The following is a 25,788-nucleotide window of genomic DNA, read 5'->3' on the forward strand; positions in this document are numbered from 1 at the left end:
TATCTTCTCACCTATTTTATCTAGTTCAAATCTGGTCCAATCTGGCTTTTCCCTTGTTTGATAAAAATCTGATAGCAATCTTAATTGTGCGGCTCTATAATAATTTTTAAAGTTTGGTAGTTGTAAGCCTCCTTGTTTGTACCATTCTGTTAATTTATCTAGTGCTATCCTCGGTTTTCCCCCTTTCCATAAAAATTTCCTTATTATTTTCTTTAAATCCTTGAAAAATTTCTCTGTTAAGCGTATTGGTAATGTCTGAAATAGGTATTTTATCCTTGGGAAAATGTTCATTTTAATACAGTTTATCATTCCTATCAGTGTTAGTGGTAAATCTTTCCAATGCTCTAAGTCGTCTTGCAATTTTTTCATTAGTGGATAATAATTGAGTTTATATAGATGGCCGAGGTTTTTATTTATTTGTATACCTAGATATTGTATTGCTTGCGTTTGCCATCTGAATGGTGATTCTTTCTTAAATTTTGAGAAATCTGCATTATTCATTGGCATTGCTTCACTTTTATTTGTGTTAATCTTGTACCCCGACACTTCTCCATATTCCTTCAATTTCCTATGTAATTCTTTTATTGATATTTCTGGTTCTGCTAAGTATATTATAACGTCATCTGCAAATAGACTGATTTTATATTCCTTGTCTTTTATTTTTATCCCTTTTATTTTATTTTCTGTTCTTATCAGTTCTGCTAGTGGTTCTATGGTTAATGCGAACAATAAAGAAGATAGTTGGCATTTCTGCCTTGTTGATCTGCTTAAGTTAAATTGTTTTGATATATATCCATTTACTGTCACTTTCGCCAATGGCCCCTTATATAATGCTTTAATCCAATTAATATATTTCTCTGGTAAGCTGAATTTTTGTAGTACTTTGAATAAATAATTCCATTCTACTCTGTCAAAGGCCTTCTCTGCATCTAAAGCAACCACTACTGTTGGAGTTTTATTTCCTTCTACTGCATGAATTAAGTTAATAAATTTACAGATATTGTCTGTTGTTCGTCTTTTTTTAATAAATCCAGTTTGGTCTAGATTTACTATTTTTGGTACATAGTTGGCTAATCTGTTTGCTAATAGTTCAGCTATTATCTTATAATCTGTGTTAAGTAAAGATATTGGTCTATATGATGCTGGTGTAAGTGGATCTTTCCCTGTCTTTGGTATTACTGTAATTATTGCTGTTTTACATGACTCTGGTAAGCTTTGTGTTTTATCAATCTGGTTGATTACGTCCAGAAGGGGAGGAATTAATAAATCTTTAAACGTTTTATAGAATTCTATTGGGAATCCATCCTCTCCTGGTGTTTTATTATTTGGTAGTTTTTTTATTATCTCTTGTATTTATACTATTTCAAATGGTTCTGTTAATTTATTTTGTTCCTCTATTTGTAATTTTGGTAGTTCAATTTTAGTTAAAAATTCATCTATTTTGCCTTCTTTCCCTTCGTTTTTAGTTTGATATAATTGTTCATAGAATTCTCTAGTTTTCATTGATCTCCATTGGATTATATGTGATTTGATTGTCTTTTTTCCTTGATGCCAATACTATTTTCTTAGCTTGTTCTGTCTTAAGCTGCCATGCTAGAATTTTGTGCGTTTTTTCCCCTAGTTCATAATATTTCTGTTTTGTCTTCATTATGTTCTTCTCCACCTTATGTTTGTAGTGTTTCATATTTTATTTTTTTATCTGCCAATTCTCTTCTTTTAGTTGTGTCTTCCTTCATTGCTAATTCTTTTTCTATATTTACTATTTCCCTTTCCAACTGTTCTGTTTCCTGATTATAGTCCTTCTTAATCTTGGTTACATAACTTATTATTTGCCCTCTAATGAACGCTTTCATTGCATCCCATAGTATAAACTTATCTTTCACTGATTCCGTATTTATTTCAAAGTACATTTTAATTTGTCTTTCAATTAATTCTCTAAAATCCTGCCTTTTAAGTCTCTTCTCTCTTTGGCTTGGCTTCGCGGACGAAGATTTATGGAGGGGGTAAAAGTCCACGTCAGCTGCAGGCTCGTTTGTGGCTGACAAGTCCGATGCGGGACAGGCAGACACGGTTGCAGCGGCTGCAGGGGAAAATTAGTTGGTTGGGGTTGGATGTTGGGTTTTTCCTCCTTTGCCTTTTGTCAGTGAGGTGGGCTCTGCGGTCTTCTTCAAAGGAGGTTGCTGCCCGCCAAACTGTGAGGCGCCAAGATGCACGGTTTGAGGCGATATCAGCCCACTGGCGGTGGTAGCATGGAGTTTAATCTACATCTATACATTCTTGGAGGGATGTCCTCTAACTCTATTGTAAATATCAAGGGTGAATGGTCCGATAATATTCTAGCTTTATATTCTGTTTTTCTTACTCTATCTTGCATACGAGCTGATAACAGAAATAGGTCTATTCTTGAGTATGTTTTATGTCTACCCGAATAATATGAATATTCCTTTTCCTTTGGGTGTTGTTTCCTCCATATATCCAAAAGTTGCATTTCTTCCATCGATTTAATTATAAATTTGGTTACTTTGTTCTTTCTGTTAATTTTTTTCCCAGTTTTATCCATATTTGAATCCAAATTAAGGTTGAAATCCCCTCCTATTAATATGTTCCCTTGCGTATCTGCTATCTTCAAAAAAATATCTTGGATAAACTTTTGATCTTCTTCGTTAGGTGAATATACATTGAGTAGATTCCAAAACTCCGAATATATCTGACATTTTATCATTACATATCTCCCTGCTGGATCTATTATTTCCTCTTCTATTTTAATTGGTACATTTTTACTGATTAATATAGCCACTCCTCTTGCTTTTGAATTATACGACGCTGCTGTTACATGTCCTACCCAATCTCTCTTTAATTTCTTGTGCTCCAATTCAGTTAAATGTGTTTCTTGCACGAATGCTATATCAATTTTTTCTTTTTTCAGTAAATTTAGCAGTTTCTTCCTTTTGATTTGGTTATGTATTCCATTAATATTTAAAGTCATATAGTTCAACGTAGCCATTTCATACTTTGTTTATCTTCCCTTTCCGTTTCTCCATCATCACCTTTCCTTCTTATCCATTTCTGCTTTCTTGTTTTGAACACTTTATAAGACAACATTTCTAAAACATCAAACATTTTCCTTATTCTCCTATTTAAAACTTCTTTAACCCCATTCTCCCCTCCCCCTCCTGAGTTGCCCTTTATCCCTTGCCGGGCAACCACATCTCCCCTCTCCATTTGGATTTGCGAATTCACTTGCAAGCGTCAACTGATTTTACAGTGACCGTAACTCCTCCCCACCCAGCCCCCCCCGGAAAAGATTTTGATTTTCATATATAACAAAGGTCACTCTTTTAATTCCCTCCTTATTCCCTCTATTCCCTTTCATTCCCTTATTAATTCTTATCTATACTCTATATATTTTCCTCTAAATATGGATACACTCATGTATACACATATATACATACACAACTATATATACATATACACACACACACACACACACACACACACACACACACACACACACATATATATATTATATATATATATACACACATACACTGCGGCGGCCTCGGCCCCGGTCCGGGCAGTATGGACCGACCTAGGAGGGGAGGCAGGCCCCTCCAGCCCGGGTAAGAAACCTGCATAGGAGAAGGCCACTCCGATATAAAACCTACGACCCAAGGACCTCGCTGCCACGTCCCAGCTTGCTTGGCCACGGCACACGAACCATGGGTGTAAAGGGTGGGGCCAGTACTGCGCGCACTGCACTCCACCTAAAAGCTCCTTTGCGCAGGCCCGAGGACAGGTCCACGTCCTCCCCCTCAACGTCCTCCCCCTCCACGTCCTCCCCCTCCACGTCCTCCCCCTCCACGTCCTCCCCCTCCACGTCCTCCCCCTCAAAAGATGCTCACAAACTCAAGCTAGCATGCTGGAACATCAGAACCATGCTAGACAAGACTGACAGCCACCGACCTGAACGTCGGTCTGCCCTCATTGCACATGAACTCCTCAGACTTGACATCGACATAGCCGCTCTCAGTGAAGTCCGCCTGGCAGATGTAGGCAGCCTCCAAGAACGCGGCGCGGGCTACACACTCTACTGGTCTGGCAAGCCTTCGGATGAACGACGCCTATCTGGTGTAGGCTTCATGGTCAAGAGCTTCATTGCCTCCAAACTCGAAAACCTTCCGACAGGCCTCTCGGACCGAATCATGTCCATGCGACTCCCACTTCAAAACAAGCGTCACATCACCCTCATCAGTGTCTATGCGCCAACCCTCCAGGCGGAACCAGCAGAAAAGAACAAGTTCTACACCGACCTGCGCAACCTCATCCAACGCACCCCTACAGCCGACAAGGTTGTCATCCTGGGCGACTTCAACGCTCGTGTCGGCAAAGACTCAGAAACCTGGCCAGGAATCCTGGGCAAGCATGGCGTCGGCAAGTGCAACGACAATGGGCGCCTCCTGTTGGAGCTCTGCGCAGAACAGCGGCTTGTCATTACAAACACCCTTTTTCAGCAGAGGGACAGCCTTAAGACCACCTGGATGCATCCCCGATCCAAACACTGGCACCTCCTGGACTACATCCTGGTGCGAGAAAGTGACAAACAAGATGTGCTCCACACCAGGGTCATGCCTAGCGCGGAATGCCACACTGACCACTGGCTGGTTCGCTGCAAGCTCAACCTTCACTTCAAGCCAAAGCCCAGGAACAATAAAGCCCCCAGAAAGAGGTTCAATGTTGGAAAACTGCAGTCAGACGAAGCGAGAGGAAACTTCCAGGCAAACCTCAAAGCAAAGCTCGACGTTGCAACCCGCCTCACGGACCCGTCCCCTGAAACCCTCTGGGATCAGTTGAAGGCTACCATACTGCAATCCACTGAAGAGGTACTGGGCTTCTCCTCCAGGAAAAACAAGGACTGGTTTGACGAAAACAGCCAGGAAATCCAGGAGCTGCTGGCAAAGAAGCGAGCTGCCCACCAGGCTCACCTTACAAAGCCGTCCTGTCCAGAGAAGAAACAAGCCTTCCGTCGCGCATGCAGCCATCTTCAGCGCAAACTCCGGGAGATCCAAAATGAGTGGTGGACTAGCCTCGCCAAACGAACACAGCTCAGCGCGGACATTGGCGACTTCAGGGGTTTCTACGAGGCTCTAAAGGCTGTGTACGGCCCCTCACCCCAAGTCCAAAGCCCGCTGCGCAGCTCAGACGGCAGAGTCCTCCTCAGCGACAAGATCTCCATCCTCAACCGATGGTCAGAACACTTCCAATCTCTTTTCAGTACCAACCGCTCAGTCCAAGATTCCGCCCTGCTCCAGCTCCCTCAACAGCCCCTAAGGCTAGAGCTGGATGAGGTTCCCACCCTGGATGAGACATATAAGGCAATCGAACAACTGAAAAGTGGCAAAGCAGCAGGTATGGATGGAATCCCCCCAGAAGTCTGGAAGGCTGGCGGCAAAACTCTGCATGCCAAACTGCATGAGTTTTTCAAGCTTTGTTGGGACCAAGGTAAACTGCCTCAGGATCTTCGTGATGCCACCATCATCACCCTGTACAAAAACAAAGGCGAGAAATCAGACTGCTCAAACTACAGGGGAATCACGTTGCTCTCCATTGCAGGCAAAATCTTCGCTAGGATTCTACTAAATAGAATAATACCTAGTGTCGCTGAGAATATTCTCCCAGAATCACAGTGCGGCTTTCGCGCAAACAGAGGAACCACTGACATGGTCTTTGCCCTCAGACAGCTCCAAGAAGAGTGCAGAGAACAAAACAAAGGACTCTACATCACCTTTGTTGACCTCACCAAAGCCTTCGACACCGTGAGCAGGAAAGGGCTTTGGCAAATACTAGAGCGCATCGGATGTCCCCCAAAGTTCCTCAACATGATTATCCAACTGCACGAAAACCAACAAGGTCGGGTCAGATACAGCAATGAGCTCTCTGAACCCTTCTCCATTAACAATGGCGTGAAGCAAGGCTGTGTTCTCGCACCAACCCTCTTTTCAATCTTCTTCAGCATGATGCTGAACCAAGCCATGAAAGACCCCAACAATGAAGACGCTGTTTACATCCGGTACCGCACGGATGGCAGTCTCTTCAATCTGAGGCGCCTGCAAGCTCACACCAAGACACAAGAGAAACTTGTCCGTGAACTACTCTTTGCAGATGATGCCGCTTTAGTTGCCCATTCAGAGCCAGCTCTTCAGCGCTTGACGTCCTGCTTTGCGGAAACTGCCAAAATGTTTGGCCTGGAAGTCAGCCTGAAGAAAACTGAGGTCCTCCATCAGCCAGCTCCCCACCATGACTACCAGCCCCCCCACATCTCCATCGGGCACACAAAACTCAAAACGGTCAACCAGTTTACCTATCTCGGCTGCACCATTTCATCAGATGCAAGGATCGACAATGAGATAGACAACAGACTCGCCAAGGCAAATAGCGCCTTTGGAAGACTACACAAAAGAGTCTGGAAAAACAACCAACTGAAAAACCTCACAAAGATAAGCGTATACAGAGCCGTTGTCATACCCACACTCCTGTTCGGCTCCGAATCATGGGTCCTCTACCGGCACCACCTACGGCTCCTAGAACGCTTCCACCAGCGTTGTCTCCGCTCCATCCTCAACATCCATTGGAGCGCTCACACCCCTAACGTCGAGGTACTCGAGATGGCAGAGGTCGACAGCATCGAGTCCACGCTGCTGAAGATCCAGCTGCGCTGGATGGGTCACGTCTCCAGAATGGAGGACCATCGCCTTCCCAAGATCGTATTATATGGCGAGCTCTCCACTGGCCACCGTGACAGAGGTGCACCAAAGAAAAGGTACAAGGACTGCCTAAAGAAATCTCTTGGTGCCTGCCACATTGAGCACCGCCAGTGGGCTGATAACGCCTCAAACCGTGCATCTTGGCGCCTCACAGTTTGGCGGGCAGCAGCCTCCTTTGAAGAAGACCGCAGAGCCCACCTCACTGACAAAAGGCAAAGGAGGAAAAACCCAACACCCAACCCCAACCAACCAATTTTCCCTTGCAACCGCTGCAATCGTGTCTGCCTGTCCCGCATCGGACTGGTCAGCCACAAACGAGCCTGCAGCTGACGTGGACTTTTTACCCCCTCCATAAATCTTCGTCCGCGAAGCCAAGCCAAAGAAAATACACACACATACATATAGTTCGTGGTCATTTTTACTCTCATTACATGTCTTCATCTCTCTGCTTGTTTTGTAGTTGTTCTGCAAATTTTCGTGCTTCCTCTGGATCTGAGAATAGTCTGTTTTGTTGCCCTGGAATAACTATTTTAAGTACTGCTGGGTACTTTAACATAAATTTATATCCTTTTTTTCATAAGAACATTTTTGCTGTATTGAACTCCTTCCTCTTCTTCAGGAGTTCAAAACTTATGTCTGGATAGAAAAAAATTTTTTGACCTTTGTATTCCAATGGCTTTTTGTCTTCTCTTATTTTCTTCATTGCTCTCTCCAATATATTTTCTCTTGTTGTATATCTTAAAAATTTTACTAAAATGGATCTTGGTTTTTGCTGCGGTTGTGGTTTCGGGGCTAATGTTCTATGTGCCCTCTCTATTTCCATTTCTTCCTGTAATTCTGGTCTTCCTAGGACCCTGGGGATCCAATCTTTTATAAATTCTCTCATATTCTTGCCTTCTTCATCTTCCTTAAGACCCACTATCTTTATATTATTTCTTCTATTATAATTTTCCATTATATCTATCTTCTGAGCTAACAGCTCTTGTGTCTCTTTAACTTTTTTATTAGATTCTTCTAATTTCTTTTTTAAGTCATCTACTTCCATTTCTATGGCTGTTTCTCGTTCTTCCACCTTGTCCACTCTTTTTCTTATATCTGACATGATCATCTCTCATCTATTCATATTTTCTTCTGTACTTTTTACTCTTCTTTTTATTTCACTGAATTCTTGTGATTGCCATTCTTTTATAGATTCCATATATTCTTTAAAAAAATATCCATGTACTTGCCCTTCCCTTCTTTTTCCATTTCTCTGTGTTCTTCCTCTTCTTCTTCTGAGTCCACTCCAGGATCTGTGTCCTTTACCTCTGTCTCTTCTGGTTTTCTTGTTTGGTTGTTTGTTTTATCTTGTTGAGTATTTTTGGTCTTCTTATTTTTATTAGAAGTATCTTGGTGTTGGTCTTCTTCCTCTGGGTTGGTCATCTGTTGTTTCTTTGATTTCTTTTTACTCTCTTCTTTCTTGTTCTCATTATTTTCTATGTTCTCCTCTTGCTGCTTTGTTGTGGTTGTCAATTTCAGCTATGGAGATCGACTTCTCAGCTGGTCCCCCCTCCCGTCAGTGTTCTTTTTGTCTTGCGCATCGCGCATGCGCGAAGGTTGCGCACTTTTGTTTGGCTCTGCGAGCCATTTTTGTAGTCCCGAGCTCGGGGCTTCAACTGACCTGAGGGAGCGGGCTTCTCTCTCCACAGTGGGCCTCCTCGGACAGGTAAGGCCTTCACCTTCTTCTTCCGACGTCTTTTCTTCTTCCCATTGCTTTTGGCTTTTCTTTCTTCGCTGCCATTTTCTCCACACCTTTATTTTCACTTTATTTTAGTTTTTGTGTTTGTGCCTTTGTTTTTTCTCTGTTTTTTTTAAACTTTTCCAGAGAGGGCTGGAGTTCCCCGACCGGCCACTACTCCATCACGTGACTCCTCTTGCTGTACAAGTTGAGATATTGAGAGAAATAAGAATCCGAATAATAATCCATGTTTCTTTCTCATCTGATATAAACTGACACCCAATCTAATGCAGGAACTCAACAGGTTGAGCAACATCATTGGGAGAAAAAGAATGGTCGATGTTTCGGGCTGGAATTCTTCATTGTGGGAAGCATTCCTAATGAAGGTTCTGGCCCAAAACATCTGGCCCAATCCGCTGGGTTCCTCCAGTGGATTGTGTATTCCTTCTGATAACAGCATCTGCAGTCACTTGTGCGCATTCAGATACATAGTGTGGTGGCCTTTTTGCAAGGGTTGGCTGAGAGATTGGGGGACTTGGCCAGGTTGTATGAAGGCACAATATCCCCTCACCCCACAGCAGCTGTGTCACCTTATAAGCAAAAGCTTTGGAAGCCAGTCAAGGATAGGTGAGGCAGAGAATTCAAAGCTTTAATAACTTCTTTCAATTTAAATGAGGAAACTAAATCTTTCCGCGCTTGATAAATTCAAAGAAATCATCAATCTTATCTTCATTATTCATTGATTCAGACAAATATAATTTAGTATAATAGTCTCTGAGATAATTATTTATATCTTGTGATTTATAAGTAATTCTCAAATCTTTTTTAACAGCAGTGATAATCCTCGATGCTTGCTCTGCTTTCAATCGCCAAGCCAACACTTTGTGTGTCCTTTCTCCCAACTCGTAATAGTTTTTAGTTCTATCAATTAATCTTGCCATCCTATAAGTCTGAATTGAGTTATAATGCATTTTCTTATTCTCTAATTCTAACCTCTTTTTCTCTAATTTTTTTTTCAAAATTGCAATTTCTTTCTCTAATTTATCTACGTCCTGTGAATACTTCTTCTTAACCTTATTTGAAAAACTTATCTGTCCTCTCAAATAAGCTTTTAAAGCATCCCATATAACAAATTTATTGTCAACTGAATTAAGATTAGTCTCTAAATATATTTGTATTTGATTCCGTATAAAAATCACAAAATTCCACATTTCTAAACAAAGATGAATTAAATCTCCATCTATAAACAGTTTCAATTTCAATGAAAACTCTCTTATATTAGAATAAACTTTATCCTTTTATTGTGGATGATCAGTTTATGAAAGTTTGGAACCAAATGGGTATTGAAAATATTTGAAGATTATTCTGAAGCAGGGAAATTTTTATCTTTTAATCGTATGAAACATAAGTTTCAAATACCTTTTTTTAAATTATTATCCGGTTAAAAATTTCTTATCAGAGAAACTGGGTTATAGTTTAAAATTACCTAGGCAGTCTTCTTTGGAATTATTACTTACTAAAGATGATTCAAAAAAAATTATTTCTGAGGTGTATAAATTATTACAAAATAAAATGTCTAAATCAGATATTTATAAATCAAGAATGAAATGGGAATGGGATTTAGACAGAAAGATTGATGAAAATGTTGGAGAAATTTGTGTAAGGACAGTATGACTAAGGTGATAAATGTACATTATAGGTTAGTGTAGTATAACTTTTTACATCAATTGTATTTAACTCCGCAGAAATTGAAACATTTTCAACTTAGTTCTTCAGATTTATGTTTTAGGTGTGGTCAAGAAATAGGTACTTTTTTTTCATTCAACTTGGACTTGTCCAAAAGGTTAAAAGCTTTTGGTTACAAATTAAATCGTTTTTATAACAGGTATTAAAAGTGAATTTATCTTTTGATCCATTGGTGTTTTTATTAGGAAATATTAAGTTGAAAGCACTAAGATTGAGATTGACTATGTATCAAATTCAATTTTTGCATTTGGCTCTGGCTGTTTCTAAAAAGTGTTTAGCGATTACATGGAAATCTGATTCAGTTTTAGGCATGAAAAGATGGCATACTGAAATTAAAGCTTATATTCCTTTAGAAAATATTACATATCATTTAAGAGATAAATATTTTTTCTTTATTAAAGTTTGGAGCCCTTATTTGAAAATTATTGGTGTTAAAATTTGATCTCTCGGTCTGTTTTGATGGATGCCACTGTTCTTGCAGCCAAAAAGTTTAAATATGATTGTATTAGATGATGATCTCCTTTTTCTTTCTTTGTAGGTGGGGAAGGGAGGGTATTAGTGAGGGGGGGGTTGGGTTTCTTAAAAATATAAATAACAAATCACACTATGTCTGTATCAATATGTAGTAATTAATGTTTGTGATTTTAAATAAATTAAAAAAAAGGATAGGTGAGGCTCGATGCAGTCCACCACATTCATAGCTTGATCCCTTTGCAGTCTGCTTGCTGAAGTGCTCAGGCCATGGGCACTGTGACCCCTTTACCAAACGTTGTGTCTGCTACCCTTTCTGGATGGAGAATCTGCTGCGTCATTATTTTGATGATGGAGAAAGCAACTGTGGTGAGAAGTTTTGCTCTTAAAAATCTTGTTGTATGATATAAAGTCAGTGTGTTGAGCCAGAGAGAGAAAGCATTTGGTTCTCGTAGCGCATGCATGTTGTAGATTTTTATCTTCATTGCCTGGCTAGTAATCTCCATGTTCTTTTTATTGTAGCGTAATAATAAATAATGTTATTCATGATATACTTCACCTCTTGCCTGCCATAATGTAAAACAAAGGGTTATTATGAACATTTTCCAGTGCCCCAAACAATATGAGAGAAAAAAAAGTCCCTTCAGAGTCATTGAATGTCTGTTGATTTGCCTCCAGTGCTCCCGCAGCTTCTGCAGCCACACAGACTCCTGTTCGAGCTTCAGATCCAAATCTTCAACACGATCAGGAAGCCCTTCTTGCCCTCAGTATGCTCTCGAATCCCATTTCTGATACCTGGTTTCCAAGAGCCAGTCTGAGCCCCTTGCTGGTCCGCTGCCCTGGTCACCTTCCCTATCAGGTCATCTCTCAGGTTTCTGTCAGGTTGGTTCAGAGACCTGGTTCTAGTAACGATAAAAGTGAAGACCTTCCTTGTGATCTCAACTCTTCTTTGTGCTTTCATTTTTGGCCCCATCTTTTAAGCTGTGACTAAATTGGAATATTGACGAATGGTATAAAAGTATGAAAGTCATATTGCAGCTCAACAAAACTGGTTCGGATGCACTTGGCATACTCTGTGAAATTCTGTTCACCCCATTGCAGGAAGGATGTGGGGGCTTTGGAAAGAGCATCAAAGATTTACCAGGATGCTGCCTGCATTAGAGGACATGAGCTGCAAAGGAGGGGTTGGACAAACTTGAATTGAAATTTATTTAAACTCAATTTTCAAAAAAAAAATATTAAATTTGGACATTGAGCACGGTAACAGGCCATTTTGGCCCATGAGCCCAATTACATCTACAACTCCCGGTACGGGGAGAATGCACAAACTCCTTACAGACAGTGTGGGATTCGAACCCAGATCGCTGTCACTGCATTGCGCTAAAAACGCTATGCCAACTGTGCTGCCTTAAAACTTGGGGTGCTTTCCCTGATGAATCAGAGGCTGAGGGATTTATTCAAGCAGGTACTCACGACGTTTATGAACGATTGAGGTGAGTATTTAATCGGCAAGGTTTAGGTCACAGACCAGGTGCTGTAAGATGAAGTTATAGCTGGATAGTTGATGGTTGGTATTGGCTTGATAGGCCCATTTCTGTACTGTATGGCTTGAGCACAAGCCCAACCTTTCTTCCTCTGTGAATTGTTGCATTCCAATAACCACATGCTCCAGTGCGCACACATTATTCCTTAACAAGCAGAGCAGCCACCATTACTGCCCCCCTGGAGACCTCAGACTGAAATCATAAAATATTTTTAATGTATTTTATATAGGAGAGAAGTATGGAAGAAGCCAACTCAACTTGACTGCTTCTCAGGGAAGGGTGGGGAGGAAGGGGGCCCCATAGCCAAAAAAAGGTTGAGAATGGCTGCAGTAGAGTATACTCCTCCTGTGATCTTATCAATACTCTAAAGCACACTTGTCAAACTCTGGCAATTTGGCCCGCGATATAATTATATTTGGCCCGCAAGATCATATCAAAAATGTATTAGAGGTGGCCCGCCCTGCAGCGAGAGCCGATGCTGTTTTTTGGTAATGTCACACCCACCATCCTCCCCCTTCATTGCACATCCTTCCCCATTGTAACACGAGAAATTGTAACACGAGAAGTCTGTCGATGTCATCAGCCGGCAAGCCAGTTGGAAGGCTCCCCGCACAACCAGTCACTTCTCCCACCTGTCGAGCGGTGCGGCGGATGGACGAGCGCCTGTGATTTCCTGTCGGCGCGACAGGCATGGCAGGCTGCGCACGGCCCCCGGGCAGCGCAAGCCCCGCGCGACTGGCACCGGACGGCCCTTCCACAGCACGAGCGCACTTCTCCTGGTCGCCACGGCCTTCAGCGCTTGCACCCGCGCGGACCCCAGGGACGGCTGGTTCGGCCCTGCACGTGAAGAGAGAGATGGTGGCTGTCCGCAAAGGCTGATCGGCAGCGCGCTGGGCCTGAGTGGGTGGGTAAGCAGGGGTGGGCAGAGGGTGTAGGTGAGGAGTAATGGGCAGGGGAAGTTATGGTGGTGTGAGGGGCAGTTAGAGGGAGGGATGAGTAGAAGGAGGGGTGGATAGGGAAGAGGTAAAAGGGGAGGGGCAGGGCGAGTAGGGGAGGGGTGATTAGAGGGTGAGAGACGGGTAGAGGGAGGAATAGGTTGAGGGGAGAGGCAGTAGAGGGGCATGTATAGAATGCAGTGGGTAGAGGCAGAGTGAGGGGTGAGTAGAGGTTGGGTAAAGGACTGGTCAGGTAGAGGGATGGTGGGTCAAGGGTGAATAGAGGCCTAGAGCCTGAGGAGTGAGCAGGAAATGCTGAGTCCTGATGCAGGCCAAAATGGACACAGCCTGTGAATGCTGACTACATCTCCACAGGGACCAAATATGTTTCCCTCAGGTCAAGCAAAGGGTGAACTTGAGCTACCTACTCCTGACCTGTAACATTATCCTCCTAAAGTTTAACATTACTTATGTTGAAAGAAGAGAAAACATGCAATGTTGAAAATTTTCAATAAATATTTAGTTCGGCCCTCGACTTAGTCCAAGTTTTTAATTTTGGCCCTCCGTGAATTTGAGTTTGACACCCCTGCTCTAAAGCATCAGAACTTCCTCACCTTAATACAGTACAGTATATTGTATCCAAAATGCTTGGGACCAGATATTTTTCCAAATGAACTAAGCAGCACAGTAGAATATCTGCATCAGTTAAATAGCAACAACACACAACAGCAGGCTTTCTCAGCGCCGATTTGACGCCACAAGTGGAAAATTCACATGAAATAATGTTTAGTATTTATCCAAAAAAAAACTTGATCTCTGCTGACAAAAGAAGACCAGCGTCGGTCCCTGCTCGTGCCCAAGAACCCGCGCCGACTACTTCGATACGGACGGCACCACACCCGATGTTGAGGATGGAGTTGCCGGCTGCAGCCGGTGCTGAAGACTTCGAACTAGCTCCATTTGGCACCTTCCCGGCCAGAAACAAAAATTTCGGGTTTTTAAAAAAAAACGTTATTGTAATCAAACTGGCACAAGCAGAGCATCAGAGCCCCACATGGGCAAGTCGGGTGTTGAATTTATTTCCCCCCACTTGTGACGCTGCGTAAATTTTCTTCTCGGTTTTTGGATCTTCAGGTATGGGGTACTCAAACTGGACCTCATTACTCATGCAGAGAAGGCCAGCATTGGATCAGTCTTCCTAATTACAACCAGAATTTATTGACATCACAGTGCAAACATTTATATAAACAAGCTTACATATAAAAATAAGTGCAAGAAAAGGAAAAAGTCAAAGGAAGGCAGTGTCTGTGGTACATTGTAATGGTAACTGGTTGCTCTATCTTCATGTTAACAACTGAGACCCCAGATTCAAGTAGATATTTTGTAGTCTCATTCTCTGCCCTTTTTCCTTTTTATTGTGCACAACCTCATATTTTTCCAAATTACCTGTCTATTCTTTCCCACTCACCTAACTTGCCCAAGTCCCTTTGCAGGTTCCTATTTTGTATTGCCAGCAAATTTGGCTGCAATTCTCTTCACCCCTTCATCCAAAGAGATATAGATGAAGATTGGGTGGCACAGTTAGAGTACCGGTTAGCCCAACGCCTGCGATTGTGACCAGGGTTTGAATCCCGAGTTGTCTGTAAGGAGTTGGTACGTTCTCCCCGTATCTGCAGGGGTTTTCCCTGGGGGCTCCGGTCTCCTCCCACCATTCGAAATGTATTGGGTTAATTGAGTGTAAATTGGACTGCATGGACTCGTTCTGTATTTCTACACTTTAAAAAATTTTTTTTAAATTAAAAAGCATCTGTGTCAGCCCGTTACTGATGACCAATTGAAAAATGGCCCAGTTATCCCATTTTAACTGTGGCCTTGGAGTTGTCCCAACTCTGGGGAAGATGATCTGGAACTTCCCTTGGTAAGTGCAAGATCCCTGGAAACTGTTGTGAAATTTTGGCCCATGGCCATTGAAGAGCATTTGGGATGACACTCAGAATCCATGGATCAGGCTCACAGATGCCCAGAGCAAATGGCAGAAGGAGCCCACCCCCATCGAAACCACCCAATATTGTCCTACCTGTCGCTCCCACACTGGGCTTGTCAGTCACCTCAGAACCCAGAGTTGGAGCAGAAACATTTAACCATGATCCTGTTGGAGTGGTCGAAGGAGTAAATGAAGCTCGTGTCTGCTGCTTCAAATTGCATGTTCAAGTGCTGTACCTGAGAAAAGAGCACACGCAGGTTAACTCTCATGCAGTAATGGGATGCTGCAGTGTTGAGTGTTGATATACAGCCTTGCATTGACTTGCATCTGAGTTACGTTCTGGAAATGGGGACGCAAATCAATTTGGAAACAAGTCGATCATTGTAGGTAAAATATACTCATCCAAGCTCTCGACAACCTGACCAAGGATCCTCACCCCAACTGCCCACTCAACAGAGCTCCCAACACCCCGACTGCCCACCCATCTGAGATCCTGGTACCTCGATCATGGATCCTCTATATTTCAACACCGTGGCCACAGACTTTCTCCTACCTTCTTGCTGCCCGCTCATCCAAGCTCCTGATGCCCCGGCCGGCCACCCACTGGCAGAACTGTGCTAGTCTCAGCCACCTGAACACCAGAGCTTCCAACACCCCGGCCACAGACTCTCTCCTAGGCCCCTCAACTTACTGCACAATGTACCTCGGATGTATCTGTGATCGGACGCTACTCGATCGGGCTCAAGTCAAGGATGTGGCTTTCAAGTAAGCAGAAGAGGGTGGGGAGTAATCCTTTGGACTTCGCCAATACTTATTCTATGATCAGCCGCAATAAAATTAGTGCAACGCTGTTATAGCACCAGTGACCCGGGTTCGAATCTGGCGTTGTCTGGAAGGAGTTTGTACATTCTCCCTGTGACTGCGTGGGTTTCCTCCGGGTGCTCCAGTTTCCTCCCACTCTTCAAACCATACAGGATTTGCTGGTTAATTGAAGTGCGTTAACTGGGCGGCACTGGTTTAAATATCCAGAATTAGCTTCTATCATACTATAAATAAAACAAAAAAATAAACAAGTTACCTGGTAACTCTTGTTAATATTGATGGGGCCTTTTGTGTATAAATTAGATGCTAAAATTAATAAAGGTTCCTTGATTTTGGTATTGAAAGGCACTGTGTAAAGGCATGTCTTTTTCTTCAGGGGCGTTTTAGATGCTGCTGTAAACCTTGTTGCTTTGTTTTCAGAGTGGAATGTGCTGTACGTGATTCTGTCCCTGTTTCTAACGATCATCATGAGTGGAGGAATGTGCTGGGCATGTATTTGTTGCTGCAGGAGGTACGAGTCTAGTAAATGCTAATGAGGAATTGGCAAGTCCTTCAGTGGAAAAAAATTCAGAAAAGCAAAAGCATTTAAACACCCTGGGCAGAAATTGATTTTGATTTTTTTTCCCCCACCACAGAAAGAGGACAAAAGTAAGGAAGAAAAACAAGTATACCATTTTGGACAACATGGATGATCAAGAAAGAGTGGCATTGAGGCCGAAGTATGGTTAGTGATGTATAAACAGAGGTTTATTTATTTTGTACACACTGTGCCCTCCATAATGTTTGGGACAAAGACACTTTTCCCTGTGCTCCACAGTTTTAAATTTGTCATTAAACAATCCACAGGTTTAAAGTGCACTTTCCAGATTATTTGTATACATTTTGGTTTGACCATGTAGAAATTACATCACTTTTTATACATAGTTCCCTCATTTCAAGGCACCATTATGTTTGGGACATGGGAGTGGTACGTATATTGAAATAATCACGCTTAGAACTTTGATGCATATCCCTTGCATGCAGTGACTGTGTAAAGTCTGTGATTCCTAGACATCACCAAGTGCTGGGTATCTTCTCTGGTGACGCTCTGCCATCTTCAACTCCTGCTTGTTTCAGGGGCTTCTCCCCTTAAGTTTTCTCTCAAGTGTATGGAAGACATGCTCAATTAGATTTGGATCGAGTGAGACTGACTTTGGCCATTCAAGATTTTTCCAGTTTTTGGCTTTGAAAAACTCCTTTGTTCCTTCAGTAGTACGTTTGGGATCATTGTCTCGCTGTTGGATGAAGCACCATCCAATGAGTTAAGATGTTTCTATACACCTCAGAATTCATTTTACTGCTGCCGTCAGCAGTTACATCATCAATGAAGATAAATGCGCCAGTACCTGTGGCAGCCCAGGTCAGAACACCCCCACTGCCAGGTGAGGTGGCATGCATTGGATCTTGGGCAGCTCCTTTACTTTGTTCTTGCCATCACTCTAATACAGGTTAATCTTGGTCTCATCTGTCCACAAGATCTTTTTTCCAATGTTCTGCAGGCTCCTTTAGAAAAAACTTCTTGGGAAACAGTAATCTCTGCACTTCTGTTCGTGAAGTCTTCTGCAGACAGTAGCCATTGACACATCCACAGCCACCTCTTGAAGAGTGTTTCTGATCTGTCGGATAGGCATTTAGGGATTTTTCTTCCTTATGATGAAATTTCTTTTGTTATCAGCAGTGGAGGGTCTTCCTTGACCGACCAACCCCTTTGCGGTTACTGAGTTAACCGGTACTCTCTTTCTTAATGATGTTCCTAACTGTTTAATTCTGGTAATCTTAAGGTTTGGATGAAGTTTCTCACTGTTTTATTCTTGTTTGTCAGCCTCCTACTGGCGTCTTTGACTTTCATTGGCACAACTCTGGTCCTCGTTAAAAAATGGCAACAGCAAAGGTGATCAGAAGTTTGGAAGCAAGCCCAGCTCCTCTGATACCTGCACCAATGAAGCAATTAAACATACCCGAGTTCTCACAACAACCTGTGAAGACAAATATCCTAAACATTATGGTGCCCTGAAATGAGAGGACTGTGTATAAAATGTTGTCATTTCTACAAGGTCAAACCAGAATGTAGATTTCAGAATTATTGACAGAGTACATACTACTCTGAGATTCCTTTTTTCCTGTGGGCCAAGCAGAATTACCACTTATTGGTAGTGCAAACATAAACTATACACAATGTACACAACTGTGCAATTCAGAGAGGAGAGAGAAAAAAAAACAAGTGGAAAAGTATCTAAATGAGTTTGTTGTTGAGGAGTCTGATGTATACAAAAAAAATTGAATAAAATCTGGAATGTGGACTTTAATTCCATGTGAATTGTTTGATTACAAATTTAAAACTGTAGAGCACAGGGGCAAATAATGGAAAAAAGTGTCTTCTCATTATGGAGGGCACTGAATTACTGTAAGTTTGAAGGGGCGTGTTATTGATAGATATCATTTAAATTTTTTAAAATATAAACATACATCATCGTAACAAGCCATTTTGCCCCATGAGTCTGTGCTGCCCAAGTTATACCCCATTAACCTACACTCCTGGTGCGTTTTGAACTGTGGGAGCAATAAAACAAATGTGGTATTACAGAAAATTGCCTTAGGCAGACAAAAATTAACCATTAACATTGCCCAGTACTCCTCAAAGTCAGAAAAAGAGAAGCAAAAGAGAGATCCCCCCCCCCACCCCGAGTCACCAGGTGTCCATCGATTTGCCTCCAGCGCCCCCTGCAGCCGCACAGACTCCAGTTCAGTTCAAACCCTCGCAGCCCGAGCCCAGATCCACATCTCCGACGGGATGGGAAAGCCTTCAGCACCCAGGGCTCTTCGGGGGCCCATCTTGCCCCCAGCATCTTCTCAAATTCTGGTTCTCAGGAGCCAGCCTCCAGCAGCCCGCAGCCTATACAGGTTCCTTGTCTAATTTAGGGCGGCCGGTTAGTTTAGCGGTTAGCACAATGACGTTACAGCGCCAGCGATCGGGACCAGGGTTCAAATCCTGCACTGTCTGTAAGGAGTTTGTACATCCTTCACATGTCTGTGGGGGAACCAGTTTCCTTCCACTATTCAAAATGTACCAGTGGGGAGGGGGGGGGGGGGTAGGTTAATTGGGTGAAATTGAGCGGCATGGACTCGTGGGCCAAAATGGCTTGTTGCCGTGCTGTATGTTTAAATGAAAAACAGCTTGCCGCTTGTGCATGTACTTTGGCCACACGACCCTGCACTGGTCACTATCCTTAGTGTCTGCTTCTCCTTTTCAATCAGGTTGGGGGGGGTGGTGGGGACTTCTCACTGTTACTAGTGCCCTGCGCCAACCCACTGCAACCCTGGAGTCTGCAACACCTCGAGGCTGCTCCCGAACACTGGCGCCATCATCTTTGCCCCAGACCCCATGGTTGCAGAATTTTAAATAAGGCGCTAGATAACAATAGTGGATCAAAGTGAGCCGTGCGGCCCTGTTAACTTTGTTCCAACTTTCTGCTCCAGGTGTGAAACACAAAAGCACGGAACACAACTCGAGCCTAATGGTATCCGAATCCGAGTTTGAAAGCGACCAGAACACACTGTTCAGCACAGAAACCATTGAGAAGGAGAGCTATAAAGTTGGCATGAATGGATCACTCAAAAATGAGGCCTCCTTCAATTACAATCCCAAGAACAGATAAACAGGCTGACTTATTAGCGAAACATTTGTGCAGCATGAGTAAACAAGAGCAGAAAATAAAGCTGAAGTGGACCTTTTGAAAACATTTTCCAAGTTACAAAATTTGATGGTATCCGTAAGAGGGTCTGAAGGAAATATTGACTGAAAAACCATCCTTGCAGCAGGATTTGCAGATATCATCTCTTGATAAGGCCAGTCATTTCAGCTTCCTGTAGATCAGTGGTTTTCAAACTGTCCCCCTAAACTCACACTCCACTTTAATCCTGATGCCATCGGTGCTCTGCGATTAGTAAGGAATTGCTTAAGGTAGAATGTGAGTGGGAAGGTTGAGAATCCCGATTGTTGCCGAGATATTTTGCTTCAGAAAAATTGTCATTGCCCCATTTCCTTTGGAGTTCTGAAACCGTGCACATAACGAGTCAATGAGGTATGATTAAAACAGTGGTTTTCAACCTTTTTCTTCCCATCCACATCCCACCTTAAGATCGTAGCTCTTGATCCTCCAAATTATTCCATATGGAATTTAAACTGGAAGTGGATTAGTAATCCTTTACTAATCACAGAGCACCTATGGCAGAGGGATAATTTAAAGTGGAATGAGAGTTTGGTGGACAGTGTGAAAAGCACTGCTGTAGATGTATGGTTCTAGCAGCTCGTTATTTGTGTGTGTGCAAATGTGAGATAAGACAGCTGCTGCAACAAGGGACCTGGAATAGATTTCCAGAAATGCTTTCTCTCTTGACAGGGAAACCCAATTTGATACTGGATACAGTGTTGCAGCATACAAAGCAAGTTTGAACAGAAGTCTTGTATGATCAATGTTAAAAATTGCTAAATTAGGGCTCATTCACATTTTAAATGGAAATGTTGGTAAAATTATTATGTTCCTTCTACTTGTAACCAGGTGAAAAGCATTTTGTTCACTGTGCTATTACGCAAGATTTTGTCTGCAGGTACAATAAGATGTGCAAAACTTTCAAGCGGTATTCCATGGGTTAATTCAATTGGAAAGGCAAAGTTGCTCGTGATGCAGGTAGAAACACCCAGTGCTCTAATTAAAATAAAAATTTGGATGCCTGTCGACATTCTTACATACCTTGGTGAAGGGCTCAAGCCCGAAACCTTGGTTGTGTATCTTTAACTTTGCTACATAAAGTTCACTGTTTGACCTGCCGAGTTTCTCCAGCATTTTGTGTTTTTACTTCCTCTCTGCTCCAATTGTTGCGTGAGGCTGGACGAACAATGGATAATTCCCATGAGTTTAAACAATATTCCCATCATATTCCTAATGTTTGGGAAATGTGTGAAATTCATGGATGTGATGCATTTACTGCCTGTTCATTTTAACAACCGGCTAATGAAATACTGTTGCATTCTGTTACAAAATAAAGGGACTTGTGTAAAACAGTGAGATCCATAGTTTAGGTCAAGGCCTCCCAAATGTTTTAGCTCACAGAACCCCAATCGTCAATTACAGTTTAAAAGACCTGGTATTTGCACAAGTATCATAAAAAAGTAAATAAACTTACCAATCTCCACGTTGAAATTATTTGTTGCCTCTAATTTTTAATGGGAAGAAGAGTTTCTTGTCCTCGCAGATCTTTTTAATGTTGGGTACAATATTAGACAGTTGTATCCTTATTGCCTGGAGTGGCATTTTGTTTTCATTGCTGCATAATACGAAAATTGTGCATCTGGTGCCTCTTTATTCCCAGCTGAGGTGAACCCAAGCGACAAATAATTTTCATCACACCTTCGTTTCTTTACAGCACTTGATTTTTCCGAGATGGGCGTAATCAAAGAATCTTCATGAATAAATGGTGGGACCTCAGTACTTTCTTCAGATGAATTATTCTGTCACCTCGTTTATTTTTTAATCATATGATTCATGGTTCTTAATATTACACAGGTGGAATATCTTTAAAATACGGCCAGCTTTGCACCAAAAGAAAAATCAGATTCTCATTGGTTGAAAATGATGCGCAGGCTTGACGTCAGCAGCGTGAACCTTAGGCATCATTGACACCATTTTGTTTTCCTAGGGAGGAGTTTCCCCGAAACCAAATGGAATTAAAGACAGAGATAATAAGTGATTTAAAGAAAAACAGGTAGATCATTGTTACGCCCTGTCCTTTCTTCCACAGAACCCAGTTTGGGAATCCCTGGTTTAGGTTATATTGTTCAGCACTCCCCTGCTCTTCAAAATGTGCCTGAGGATCTTTAAAGGAGGCTGCACATAAAATGAAATTTAAAAAAAACTAAGCAATATATTGCCGTCTTATCTGTCTGTTGGAGCATCCCTCTCATTTTCTATCTTGCATCTCTCCCTCCAACGTCCAGTAGAAGAGCAAGCCCCAGCAGCCAATAACAACTTGCTCATCAGTGTTGGGTACCTTGAGTCACATAGCATGGAACAATCTGACCCAATTGAGAAGGTACATTCTCTTGCCTGAATTCCAAGGCCTTCTACCTGTCCCTGCATGTCTTGTACTACTTCTGCTGAAGCTTTATATTGGTTATTTCTCGGTTTCATTGCAGTATTCTTATTTTTCTCTGCTTTAACCATGAAGAAATGTGCCTGGCTGTGCATTTGGTACATGCCCTCTTTCGAGCCTGGAACTGAGGGTGTGAAGAAGGCACAGCAAATGTTATTGTGGGTCAGTTACCTTGACGATTACTAACTTTGATCACTATGCACTAACTTGCCTTTTGACTCTTTGATATCACAAAAAGAAAAGGCTATGGTTACATTTTCCTTCATGTTCCAGAAAAGAGCCAGATTGTCAGCATGCCTGGATCAATTTTATTAAACATCAGTTCAAGAATTCGAAAACCAATGTCCACCCCCAAGGTTGAAAACATATGGGGGTTGTAGGTTAATTGGGCGTCACGGGCTCGAGGGCCGGAAAGGCCTGTCACGGTGCTGCATGCCTAAATTTAAATTTTAAAAAAGCTGATGTGATTATAAAAATAATTTGATGTACCAGTGAATGCTAACACATCCTCAAATCCAACTTATTTTTGGCTTCTGTACAATTTAACTGCAAACAAATTTACAAGTTCTTCAGCCAGAACTGTTTAGCGTTCTGCAGTATTACTTTCTTCTGCTTTCGAGGAACTATAAATATACAAGCTGTTTTAAATGGCAGAGGCAGAATATCAAAACTGAATCTAATTAGGCCAATAGGAGAATGTAGACAGAATTTAGTTAATTACTATAGTTTTCCTAGGTTAGCCCCTCCCTTTTTTTTAACTGGATAAAATACAAACACATACCAGCTTTATTTTACTTGGATTTAAATGAAGCCATCACCTTTTTAAGTTTTACACTGTATGAAAATGTTTACATCACTGAAAACATGGAAGGTATATCAAGGCTTTTGGGTTTTTTTCTAAAGTCAGGCAAGTTTCCATTTAACATAACTCAAAATTAATCGAAGCATCTACATCCAAATGGTTAGTTGCAGTTCACAGAACTGTGACAACCAAGGGAGTATTGTTTCTTAAACCTTTACTGATCAATCCAGCAGTGGACTGCATTCCAATGTTCATAACTGATGAATACATCACTTAACATTAATTTTAAAATACATTACCAAGAGACAAAAAAAAACCCTCAAGTATTAAAGACTAATCAGAACCTAATTTAGAGCAATAAGAATTAAAGATTCAATAAAATGTTTCCATCATTTTAGTTCATCAAATAAAATAATTTTATGTTCCTGTAAATCACAAATTATTTAATTATTTGGCAGGTGACAATTTAAGTTCAATCCACAATTAAACATCTCATTGTTCACTTTGGGGTAGTCCTCGAGTTGCGACCTACGTGAGTTACATCCACCTGCACATACGACCACATTTAAAAATACCTTTATTAAAAGTACCGTATACTGTAGTTGCTGTTCCCCACGACAACCCGAGGCCCCCATTCCCCGACTTATGACCAAGCCCCAGTTACAACCGACCCTTCTGACCCCATTACAGAGGCAAGTCGGGGACTACCTGTACAGTTTTGTACGCACAAGTTAAAACAGGATTATTAAACAAGGCAAACTAAAGCTCACGGTAGAATTGAAACAGTCCAAATATCTCACTGCTAATTTACTGGTTGCAAATTGTATTTCTACATTTTTAGTGCATATAGATTGTTAAGTCCAAACCCACATTTTTAAGAATTATCCAATGTGAATGAGAAAACCAACAAAATTAAAAACAATGCAGTGTTTTTCCCTACAAATTGTTTACTTGATCTGAAAAGAGCTAAGGAAGTAACCATGTTACCAACAATTCTATTTTGTTATGGCCAAAGGGAAGATTTTCTGCAGTACGGGTTAATTAATTAAATGATTGTTGCCATAGGTTTCACATGGACCCAAATAACTTTATAAACCACCAAAACACACATACTTGATTTCCAAAAAATCGTCAACACCATATTTAGAGCCCTCTCTCCCCAGTCCAGATTGCTTAACGCCACCAAAAGGTGCCTCCACCGTGGACAGGAGCCCTTCATTCACTCCAACTATGCCAACTTCGAGCTGCTCCGCAACTCGCCAAATCTGAGCAAGATCGCTGGAGTAAAAGTAACCTGGAAGAGAAGTAAAACACAAATCTTTCTAAAGGCAAAGAAGATGGTTTTAAAAAAATTGTTTTTACTAAATCGCTTTAAATTCAGGCCTCCACGATCACACAAATTGCAACCTTCACAGTTAACCCAATAGATATTGATGAGGATGTTGGTAATTGGCAAAGGTTTGACTGTCAGAATTCCAAGTAAACAATTGATTTTTGACAAAACAGGTCCTATTGACACTGTGAGACCAGCTGAGTTCCCCCAGTCTATCTGTGTTTTTACTACAATCACAGTGACTGCAGACCTTCATGTTTCACAGCATTCAGTTGCTTTGTTCAACACTTTTAAAAAATTACAATGGATGTACTCACCAGCCAGACCAACATCGGCTGCATTAGCGATGGCAATGACTTCTTCCTCTGTTCGAAACCTGCAGTTGAGAATTCACAGGATGTTAAATCTCTGAATGGAGCAAGACACTCAGCCAACGTCACTAAAAGAGCCAAGGAAATGGCCCATTATTTTCCTACAGCCTTGTAAATGAATCATCTTCATCACATTTTCTGGGAGAACGGCAGATTATGATTGTGAAGCAAATGTGGTCCAGCTATGAATTCAATTACTCCAAACCTCGACCTAGAAATTGGACTTTTATTTTATCATTGTGTGTAGTTTTAGCGACAAATTGGGTCTCAGCAAACAAGTATTCAGCCAATGTATCATGACTATTGCTCCTGGAGGAAACACGACTGATTCAGAGCAGGGCTTTAAAAGTACCCCCTTCAAAGCAACAGCGGAAACTCACTGAAGTCACCCTAGAGGAGAGACTGCCAAGACACTTGAGCATTGAAGTGCTCCAAAGGGGATGTGTTTCACGAAAGCTTACAAATAGAGGAGCAATACCGGGACAAATCATTACATGATCGCAACTACACTGTAAATCACTCCATAAGACCACAAGACAGAGGGCAGAATTCAGCCCCTCAAGTCTAGTTTGCCATTCAATTCATTTTCCCACTCAGACCCACTGTTCGGCCTTTTCCCTACGACCTTTGATGCCCTTGGCCAATCAAGAATCTATCATTCTCCCACCAACTGAGAGTTGTTTCCCACAATTCAATCCAATTAAAATCATTTGCTTCATTACTGAATTTGCCAAAGTAACGATATTTAAGAGGCATCGGGGATGAATGCAAGAGCATATTAGTCAGCATTGACGTGGAGGTCTAAATGGCCCGTCCTTTCCATACAGTACAACTGTGAATGCAAGAGATGAGAGCACATTCTCTAACATGATACAACCTCTGATCAGGCTGGTGGAGCTGCATCTCCGAGGTGCCCATTTCATTTCTTCGCGTCAGCCTTGGATGAGCCTAAATGCCTTTGAAACCGAGCTGTCTTGTGAAGGTGTACCATGAAGGGTTCAGCCACCCATAAAGCAGCAGCTGAATGTAAAGCTCAGCAGGTAATTGCTGTGGCATCCTCACGACGGTGAGACCAAACGCAGAATGAGTGACTGCTTCGCGAAATGCCCACGC

General features: G+C 42.0%; 2 protein-coding genes across 5 annotated transcripts in view; one reads left to right on the forward strand and one right to left on the reverse strand.

Annotated features, from left to right (window-relative positions):
- LOC138747970 (dyslexia-associated protein KIAA0319-like) overlaps window positions 1-21,220 on the forward strand; it is a 160,756-nt gene extending 139,536 nt beyond the window's left edge. For both annotated transcript variants that reach the window (XM_069907641.1, XM_069907633.1), the window contains exons 18-21: window positions 10,942-11,064; window positions 16,401-16,491; window positions 16,616-16,704; window positions 19,497-21,220. In XM_069907641.1, coding sequence (XP_069763742.1) covers window positions 10,942-11,064; window positions 16,401-16,491; window positions 16,616-16,704; window positions 19,497-19,675 — 482 coding nt within the window. In that variant the 3' untranslated portion in view covers window positions 19,676-21,220. The remainder of the gene's footprint in view (window positions 1-10,941; window positions 11,065-16,400; window positions 16,492-16,615; window positions 16,705-19,496) is intronic.
- Window positions 21,221-23,363: 2,143 nt separating this feature from the next.
- Window positions 23,364-25,788, reverse strand: part of aldh5a1 (aldehyde dehydrogenase 5 family, member A1 (succinate-semialdehyde dehydrogenase)) — a 61,304-nt gene continuing 58,879 nt past the window's right edge. For all 3 annotated transcript variants that reach the window (XM_069907697.1, XM_069907691.1, XM_069907687.1), the window contains 2 exons: window positions 24,622-24,680; window positions 23,364-24,265 (listed from right to left, as the gene is read on the reverse strand). In XM_069907697.1, coding sequence (XP_069763798.1) covers window positions 24,060-24,265; window positions 24,622-24,680 — 265 coding nt within the window. In that variant the 3' untranslated portion in view covers window positions 23,364-24,059. The remainder of the gene's footprint in view (window positions 24,266-24,621; window positions 24,681-25,788) is intronic.

The sequence above is a fragment of the Narcine bancroftii genome, chromosome 1, assembly GCF_036971445.1.
Source record: "Narcine bancroftii isolate sNarBan1 chromosome 1, sNarBan1.hap1, whole genome shotgun sequence".
Taxonomy (NCBI): Eukaryota; Metazoa; Chordata; class Chondrichthyes; order Torpediniformes; family Narcinidae; genus Narcine; species Narcine bancroftii.